This window comes from Gymnoscopelus braueri (genome assembly GCF_963280865.1).
Source record: "Gymnoscopelus braueri genome assembly, chromosome: 6".
Lineage (NCBI taxonomy): Eukaryota > Metazoa > Chordata > Actinopteri > Myctophiformes > Myctophidae > Gymnoscopelus > Gymnoscopelus braueri.
The window spans coordinates 36,742,413-36,752,511 of NC_137607.1; the positions used below are offsets into that span (position 1 = coordinate 36,742,413).

Genomic DNA, 10,099 nt, shown 5'->3' on the forward strand with positions numbered 1-10,099 from the left:
AGACATACATTGGAAAAAAGTGTTTGAACACCTGTTATATCTGCCCCTCTCCAACATCAAGTTGTGCAGTTTTGTGATGTCAGGAGTGGAGGAAGTCCAGCCTGGTAACTTCAATGTAATATAAATTTAATTGAACCTTTTACAGTAGAGGCTTGAATGCTACACATTTACAATATTCATTTACAGACCGATATTATACCAAGTAGGCCTACTGTCAATTACATTATGTATAAGCAGCAACTTCTTCCACTGTGCAATTCCATTCTGCTACAAGTAGGGTCTCCTTTTCCAAACTCATTTTAAGTAATTTCCATATAATTATATGAAAAAAATAATTCATATTGTTGTTTAGATTTGGACTAGTGTGTGAATATTAAAACCAAATGCACATGAGCAATTTGCAGCCACTATATCCAGTGTAGCGGTTAGAGCAGGGGTCTTCAACAGGGGGTCCGGGACCCCTAGGGGGTCCTCAGAGATACTGCAGGCGATAAGGACTTTATTATTTTTATTTTTTACATTAACCACTTGAACCCTCCCATCCCTATTCTGGGGGGAACATTAGCCAAAAATAGCAGATCTACAGGCTCACAACGTGTCGTAGAACAGACGCCTTATGAGCTTGTAGATCGGCTATTATCGGCGAAGAGGTTTGGTGTAGGCCTACAGGGAAAAAAGAGCAGACCAAGTACAGAGCCAAAGGTCAAGTTTACAAAGTGTCGAGGGTTTAAGTCGTTAAATGTCTGAAAATTCACATTTAATATGAATCCAATGTAGTGGGGGGTCCCTGCTTCATCTCTCTCTCAGCTAAGGGGTCCTTGGCCTGTAAAACGTTGAAGACCCCTGGGTTAGAGCATACACCTTTCATGTGGAAGGTTGTGGGTTCGAACCCTGCTCGGGGTCGACGTCAGTCAGCAAGGGAATGCGGTCGCAACAGGTTCCTGACGCCAAATCAAATGGGTTCAGATCTGAGCCAAATATCCTGCAAAGGAGGTGTGTCTGAAGCCTGTCCTGCATGGGGGTCTCCAAACAGATGATGATGATATCCAGTGCCTGTGATTCGGGCCCTTATTTAACGTCGTAGGCTCAGACGTTGTCATTGATTTGACCCAGTGATCTGGGTCAATGATGTAGGAAAGGCCTCAGGTTGGCTGGCAGATGATATGTACCTACGTTTGATTCCATGGATTCTGTGCTGTGGAAGGGTTCAATGCAACTTCTGATGCTGGTGACAAGGCGGCGCTGGTTGCTGCTCGGGTCAAGTAAGAGTGTTAGACACCACAGACACCAGCACAACCTGAGGATGCTTCAGAGGTGAATTCAGGTATCATAAGATAATTTAAATAAATGTTTGCCTTTGTATTCAGGTTGTTTCTTGGAACACAGGTGATTGTACTGTGTGCTTATCTCTTGTATACAAACTCCTAAAGTCACATGAATCTGTGGATCATAGCAGTGGGTGGGGTTGGAGTCATGAAGGAAGTTTCCCCAGCAAGACCATCCATTAGCAAGATGCATTTTTTTTACATAGGTTTAATGAGAGGTTTTAAAAGTGCACATGCACAAACTTATTTCTCAATCATGATAATTTTGGTATGGAAAAGCGATACATTTGTTCTGCACCATTTGAAAACCTCTGGGTATTTATTATATTCTTTGTATTATTTGGGTACATAAAATGTTGTCAATATCACCTTTAAGTAACTTCTTTTGTTTTGTTTACCATCCTTGCTTCAACATGTCCTGCCAGCCTCAACAAGCCCCTGCTGTTCCACAGACTGACCCTATAGCACAAATGATCCATTCCTACTTCTAACCAGTAGATGGCAGGTTTTCATTACCTGTTGCATGTCTCTGTACTTCCAGCAGCACTTAGGTTCTTAATTACAGTGAGACAAAAGCACCATAGTATTTGGCCAGAATAGAACAGAACATTGAATTTAGCTTGAAGTGAATGTGTGTATTCTCTTCTCTGATTGGGCAGTGCTTTTTCGATACACGTACCACCTAATCAATCAGTTGGATATTCAAAAGGAAATCTCAAGGGAGACTTGACCATTTTTAAAGTTTTATTCTCTAATTATCTTCAAAAAGCAAGAAAATATACTCTTCTCCAGAAATAATAAATATACAATATTTCTTTATGAACAAAATGCACAATTTACAAAACCATTAACAGACTACTGTTACCCCCTTTTTCCATCCAGCACTCATCCAGTCTCACTGTACGCCATAATTTCATTCATCACAGAGTTACATCTGTTATAGTTATTAGTAAGGTCTATTTCATCATTAAAAACAACATCATTTTATATACATTATTACAGTTTCATTCTGGTGGTCATTCGACCACGCAACCTCTTGAAATTAGCCGTCTTAATTATGCTATATCTTAATCCTTCTTCTATCATAATACTTTAATGAGGTTTTAAGACTCTTTAAGATTCCTTGTTTCAGAGGCTGATGGATTCTTGATTCTTCTCCTAAACTGAAATAATATTCCATCATTCAATCACCTGGTCAATTCCTGTGTGTGTGTGTGTGTGTGTGTGTGTGTGTGTGTGTGTGTGTGTGTGTGTGTGTGTGTGTGTGTGTGTGTGTGTGTGTGTGTGTGTGTGTGTGTGTGTGTGTGTGTGTGTGTGTGTGTGTGTGTGTGTGTGCGCTCGCGCGTGCGTGTGTGTGCGCGTGCGCGTGTGTGTGCGACGTGTGTGTGTGTCTCTCGTACGTCTGTAGGTGTGCGCACAGAGGCGTGCGCTTCTGTCTTTATGGGTACATTCCACAGTTCTGTTGCGTATGGAGACAGCAGTGTCCAATGTGTCTGTCTTATGTGAGAGCTCCACCGTGTGGTCAGGACGTGAACAGCATGTGTGACAAAAGCCAGGCCAGAAGGACACTGGAGACTGTGACTGCGTTGTGTGCGAAGCTCCGGCCTCGCCGGGTTGAGCCGGAGCTGGGAGGTGGAGGGGACGGAGAGGCTGAGCTGGCGAGCTGTGGCGCCGCCGAGAGCAGCACCGTTCGCCTCTGCTGCTCTTGGTGGGTCAGCGGAGGGTCCAGCGTCACGTAGCCGTTGATTATTCTTATGCTGGGTGGAGGGGTGGTGCTGGAGAGAGGAGGAGAACGCCACAGATAAGACTAAAAGGAGTTAACCATATAAACCCTCTCTAGACCACTGTTTCCCAAACACTTTTTATGGGTCGAGAGTAAATATCCCCTTTTTCGTTTCCTACATTTAATCATTCAAACGATTTCTATAAATAAATGAAAAAAACATTTATTAAGAGGTGAAAATAGGATCTGCTATTTCTGGAGTTGACATGATGATAAAACCATAATGGACTTTGGCTTTCTGTATAGATGGATCCTTTATAGATATTAGACAGAACCTGAATTTTGATGATCAGGTCATATTATTTTCCACGTATATTTTCTAGCCTGCATAACAGGTAATATTATATGCACAGAACATGCACCAATTATTGTACAGTATTTGAACAAATGATTGGACAAAAGTGCTTTTGTGTCCATATGCAAGGATACATCCATGGTCTGGGTAGAACTGATTATCTTTACCACGCACGCGCGTGCACGCGCACACACACACACACACGCACACACACACAAGCACGCCTAGCTGTGCCAACGGGCGTGTATTACAGGCATTGCCGTGAATTAACCATAACACTGGGTTGGACCATCTCACCTGTCCCCGATGCGGACCCAAAGGTCACTGAAGAGGCGTGGTCTCCCGTGGCCACGGTGGGCCTTGCGGGGACGCTTGTGTCGACCGAACTCCTCCAACTGGCTCAGGCTGTCGGGGAGCAGCATGTGGGGCAGCTCCTCTCCCTCTCCCAGGCCGGTGAGACCGTCCTGCTCGTCAAAGTCCAGCTCTACCTCCTCCGGGGGGCCGGACAACCAGTCGGTAGGATAGGTGAACGTGTCCGTGTCGAGGCTCTCGTCGCTGGTCTCCACCGTGGGCTCCCCTCCTTCCACTGCACCTCTGGAACAAAGGAACAAAAGGACATGGATAAACAGTCAGGACACGTGGAGAGACTTTCTCAAAAGCACTTTGTTTATTTGTTTAACCCATTAAGACCTGAGGCCGATTCTACAAATGCCTTCTAAATCAGTAGGTCTCAAACTTTGTCATGTCAAGGACCCCCCAAATTTGGCCGCGGACCACCATCTGAAAATCTTTTGTGCCAGGGACCCCCAGAAGAGAAGTTTGTGTCAAACACTCGCAGCGTGGCATGAAGTAAGTGACGCGCTGTGAGCTTGTAGATCAGATTTCTTTTTATAGCCAACGCTAAAATCTAAAATGACACAGATGCTTTCCTGGTTTTAATGAGTTAATAATGGTTAAGCAGCTTGTCTCCTAAACAGAACAATGAGCGACGTGTCTGTAAAATATATCAAACTTGCACTCTTTTGCCAATGAATTTCCAGTTCAATAAAATACAGAAAAAAAGACTTCTGAGACATTTCTACTTCAACCCTGCACGTGAGTGCCACTGTGTGTGGTTCTCAGACCACTGTGTAACATTCGCCTTTTGGTCCCGACTTCAAACGTGCACATGAAAACGGCCCTGAAGACCTCGTAAACACTTTTACTGTGCATCAGAAATACCCAGTGGCCAACGCTGTGGTAGCTGTAGACCTTGGAGCTACTATTCATCCAATGTTATCTAAAATAGCATCACCCCTCGGAGCAGACCACCCAGGCTCACCCATTCCAAGTCTTATGTCATGTTTCTCCATTATGCACACTTTCTCCTCCCTTGCCTCATTGGCGATATTCACAGGGTGGCAGTTTTACTCTTACATCATACTTTAACCCGTCAACAGCTCATTCATTCAGGAAACAGTCCCTCATTTGCAGTGGTGGCAAGATAACAAAATAGGAGTATGAAATAAAATAAAATAAAATGAACAAATAGTAATATTAATACCAATATATACAAGCATTCAAAAGTCTGACTCAGGTGAGAAGTCCGGAGAGTTCAGCATAACTGCAGTGAAGCTAATATACATTTCCCCTTTAAAAAACACTGAGATGTTACAATGAAACAGGTCCCCAGACCACATGCCATGTAGTGCACTGCATACAGTACCTCAATGTGCTGACATAGCATAAAATATAGTTATATGGCATAAGATCAGAGAGACAGTTCTATTCCCATTATCAGCCAGAGGAAATTCCAAATATGTACTAAGCACAAATAAGTACTGATATTTGTATTTGTATTATAATATTTAATACAACGGCACCGGTATGAGGGGGGGGGGGGGGGTCGGGTGGGTGGCGTCATGACGTTCACTGTCAGTTTTGGTGAAGCTCCGAAGAGTAGGCTACACCAATGTAACCAAATGGACAACGAGTCCTCGGAATTTAATTAACTAACTATAAGCACTAAGTAGCTCTGGATAAAGACCAGATTGTAGCTAAATGTTAAAGTCATTTTCAGACTTTCTATTTAAGGGAAATTCAAGCTTTATACTCTATAGTGAACTTAGTAATAAGGAAGTCATAATAAATAATGAACATATTAGATTATATATTATACACATAGAGCTCTACATGGGTTCAAAATGACGGACCGAAACCCTAATGGACCTCTGAAATTGGTTCCAAGATCTGAGTGGAGCCGACATAAAAAATAAAAATGCACCCAGACGACACCCACTATTTTATGGATCCGACAAAAATAATAAAATGCTGTTCTAACACAGTAGGCGAGATGTCAGCTATACTCCAATCTAGCCTAGCTGTAGCAGCCTACAATAAGACATTGACATTGTCAACTTGACAATGACATTAAATTGCATGTTTTCACGTCGATGAATAAGGAATCCATGATCACACATGCCACGGGGAGCACGTGCACGTTGATTCCACATAGGTAAGCTATAGTTTGAACGTGCGCTCTCGGCTCTCACTTGAACTGATGGGGGAACAACGTTGTTCCCCCATCAGAAAATATATTTCGCTGCAGTAGGCCAATCTGATCCCTGGTTAGTCAGTCATAGCAGCACTTGATTCTTGCAGCCCGAGCCCCGCGGGTATTGTATAACCATGTGATTCTCTATAAAATTATATTCCTAATTGAATGGGGGGTGGTTGGTCATTCCTTTCAAATACTGCGTGTAATTCTGAAAGCGCTTGAATTTCATCTTTTTAATTGATTTGCGGTTTTTCACTCATTACTAGAATTTATGAAACTGACATTTATTGCCCCTGAGGGATTTCTGAGGGATTTCTGGCTTTTCCTGTATTTCATAGGGAGAAAGAATAATAAATCAATATCTGATCACAACCCTAAGTGTATTGCAAAACATTAGAACCCACAATATTATTGTATTGCAACAGAAGTATTGTAAAAACATTGCAGCAGACCTCTGGCAATTCTCACCGGTACCACAGCTCTGTAATTAGCTTGTTCTGTGAGGTCCTCACAAGTCAGATGGTCAAACCCAGCTCTTCTACTTTAATAGAAAAAAAAGAGAGAGAAAGCCTGGGCCAGGTTTGGATGGCTCGGACAGGCTAATGACAGTTCCAGGCTGTGGTCGAGCTACCGTAGAAAAGCCAAACCCAACTATTCTCACTCTGCTCTGGCTGTCAGTCATGTAATCACCCTATCGGGCAAGAGCTGAGACACTTTGCCAATCGGTTTTGAGGCGCTCCAGGCTTGAGGCTAACAGCTTTCATAAACACCTCTCATTCAGCCATTTTGTGGTGTTTTCCACCCCATGTCACGTCACCTCGTATCATGGAACCAAGAATGTGTGTGTGTGTGTGTGTGTGCGCGTGTGTGTGCGTGTGTGCGTGTGTGTGTGTGTGCGTGTGTGTGTGTGCGTGTGTGTGGTTGTGGCATAGTTGTGCCTGCGAGTGTGTGTGTGTGTGTGTGTGTGTGTGTGTGTGTGTGTGTGTGTGTGTGTGTGTGTGTGTGTGTGTGTGTGTGTGTGTGTGTGTGTGTGTGTGTGTGTGTGTGTGTGCGCGCGCGCGCGCGCGTGCGTGTGTGTGTGTTCAGACCGCAATAAGTCAGTCCACTTGTCAGCTTTTTAAACCAGAACCACTGGGCTGGGGTCTGAAGTTCTGCAAACAGCTCAGCAGCAGTCAGAGAGGGAACGAGGAAGGCTACGTTTTACGGCTGCAATTTGCAATGGGAAGTTTGTAAAAAAAACGTGTGGATGGATGGAAGGGGGATGGTTTTATGACAGAGGGGGGTTTTCTACAACGTGATTTGATTTCCCTTGTTGTGCCTTGTTTTTTCACTGCGGTTCAAGTGGCTGTTGATTGTGTTTTACGGGGCCAACCTGCAGCATGGCCCCTGAATCACCTCGGTTGTGTTGTCCCGTAGGGTGAGAATGGAACCGCTCTGTGCCAAGGAGGTGGGAGCTGAACGCCAGTGGTGGAAAAAGTACTCCCATTTATTACTTGAGTAAAAGTATCGATGCTGCCATGTAGAAATACTCTGTTTACAAGTAAAAGTCTGGAATTCAAAATTTACTTGAGTAAAAGTTCAAAAGTATTGCTATCAAAATGTACTTGCAGTACCAAAAGTAGATAGTACTCATTATGTAGATCTGCTATTTTCAAATGGCCGAAATGTATATAGTATATAGAATATAGTATATAATGGGTAATGTATGTTTTGTAATAATAATCAAAATCTACAAAGTAACTAAAGTTTTCAAATAATAGTAGTTGAGTAAAAGTATAATATTTGCCTCTGAGATGTAGTGGAGTAGAGGTAAAAGTACTGCAAATTGGAAATACTCCAGTAAAGTAAAAAAGGACCTACAGTACAGTACTTGAGTAACTTTACACCACTGCTGAACACACACACACACACACACACACACACACACACACACACACACACACACACACACACATACACACACACACACGCACACACAGAAATAATTAGGCACATGCGCGCACCAACACACAACCTAACAGTGTATACTGCGTGGGAGAGGACACAGCAGGGAAGGTGTGCTGTGTTATTGTGTGAATAGGTGCTCGCTCTTCAGGAGACTGGCCAAGCTTCTGTGTGAGGTGTGTATGGCTGTGTGTGTGTGTGCATGTGGGTGGTGTGTACACTCCCACTACTTGGCACTGATTTGCTCTTACACTGCACGTATGCCCACGTGCGTGTGTATGCGCGCACGTGTGTGTGTGTATTAGTGCCTGCAGCTCTCCTATCCCCATGGAAGAATATTTTTTATATGTGTGTTCCTGTGGTTGTTGTTGTTGTTGTTGGGCTATTGGCCACGTACAGTACATTTGCAGTTCCTTTGCATTTAACCACTTAAGCCCTTTTAGACATAGTAAACTGGACCTGAGTTGGCTCTGTACTTGTACCGCTGTTTTCCATCCACACCATATCTCTTCCGCCAAAAAACAGACAAAGCTCAGGAAGTTCAAAACTAATGTTCACCCCCAGAATATGGATGCTGGGGTTCAAGTCATGAACCCTGGCTCACTATTAGGAGCAGTGGAGCAACTCAATGAGGATTCAATGTCTTCCTCAAGGACATTTTGACACTAAGTCAGAAGGAGCCGGGGAATAAGAAATTTGAATCTTGCAGTTTCCAAGCGGTCAGTCAGCCTCCTGAGTCATTGCAGCCCTGTGTGTGTGCGTGTGTGTGCGCGTGCGTGTGTGCGTGCGTGTGTGTGTGCGTGCGTGCGTGCGTATGAGAGAGACCGAGAGATAGTACCAGCGGTTGCTGAGAACAGACGGTACTACCACCTTCAGCAGCTGGCTGTTGGCAGCCAGCGGTGGCGAGGGGAGTGCGGTGGAGAGGACGTAGGCAGGGGAGGGAGGGAGGGAGGGCGGGAGGGAGGGAGGGAGGGGAGGAAGGGAATTGAGGAGGTATCAAAGGATTCCTGCATAGCTGAGTTTTATTTGTAACAGAGCACAGCTTGCATAGTATCTCCACTACGCTTCAATAAATCTAGTGAGGTTAAACATCATGACTTTAGAGGGAATAAGACGGATGTGCGACTGTAAATCTGCGGGGGGGGGGTGTATTTGGTTTGTGTGTGTGTGTGTGTGACTGTGTGTGTGTCCGTGCGTTAGTACACCCACGCACGCGCGCATGTCTGTGTGTGCACGCACACATAATGTGTGCGTGCAAAACACAGACATGCTCACGCTCACACACGTACAGTATATTATACGCTGTGCGCCCGTGTGTGTACTTGCGTGGGTGTGTGATGAATGTCCACGTGCACTGTGTGTGTTGTTGCGCCTGCCAACGACTCTGCACGCACAAATGATCTGTTTCACAACTCATGTTACCATTAAGTTATCAGGGGCCACGTTGGCTCACAAACACACTCCACCTCCAGGTTTCCAATGCGTCATGGTGTCGGCCTAGCGCAGTTTCAGGAAAGTTACTTTGAAAAGGTAATGAGATGATTGATCACCTGCTTCAAACGGAGTGCAGAGTTTGAGTATGTCTTTGAGTATGTCTTTCTTTTTGAGATTACTTTGCCATGCAACATGCAGTGAAAAAGAAAGCGTTCCACTCCGTGACTGTGATTTCAATCACCTGCAACCATTAACAACCATTGTTTCAAGTGGTTTAGCTTTACATATGGTATTTTCATATCAAACATGTATTCAAAATGTTTCTGCTGTATGTAATGTAAAAAAATTCAAGCAATACAGCAGAGGCCATGGTATGCAGTGATTAAACTTCATCTACAGGTGTTAGCCGATTTTTACAGTAATGCATTAGGTTTTAGAAATCACTAAATTCTACATGCTAGTCATTTTGCTCAGCGGAACACATCCTGACTGTTGTGAAGACTTGTGACATTTTGGCTAAAGTGCTTTTTTTCATTTTTCTCCCAATTCAGTTGTTATGCCAATCCTCAATTCCCCCAAGTACTGTAGTGTCTTGTCAATGCTACTGACCTCAACCGGTTGGTTCGTTAAAGAGGGTGCAGATGAGCACGTGTCTCCGCCAATACGTGTGACATCGATCTGTTTCTTTTCACCGGACAGTGAGCAGTTCACTGGGAGGCTCTGCTATTACATTACTCCCTGCTCAGCCCATTAGAAGACAACCATCTAAGAGCAGAGAGATA

General features: G+C 44.1%; 1 protein-coding gene across 1 annotated transcript in view; it reads right to left on the reverse strand.

Annotated features, from left to right (window-relative positions):
* Window positions 1-2,120: 2,120 nt before the first annotated feature.
* The window catches only part of trabd2b (TraB domain containing 2B), a 123,727-nt gene continuing 115,748 nt past the window's right edge, over window positions 2,121-10,099 (reverse strand). Inside the window, exons 6-7 of the mRNA XM_080430892.1 lie at window positions 3,701-3,997; window positions 2,121-3,100 (exon numbers count right to left, since the gene is read on the reverse strand). Coding sequence (XP_080287018.1) covers window positions 2,848-3,100; window positions 3,701-3,997 — 550 coding nt within the window. The 3' untranslated portion in view covers window positions 2,121-2,847. The remainder of the gene's footprint in view (window positions 3,101-3,700; window positions 3,998-10,099) is intronic.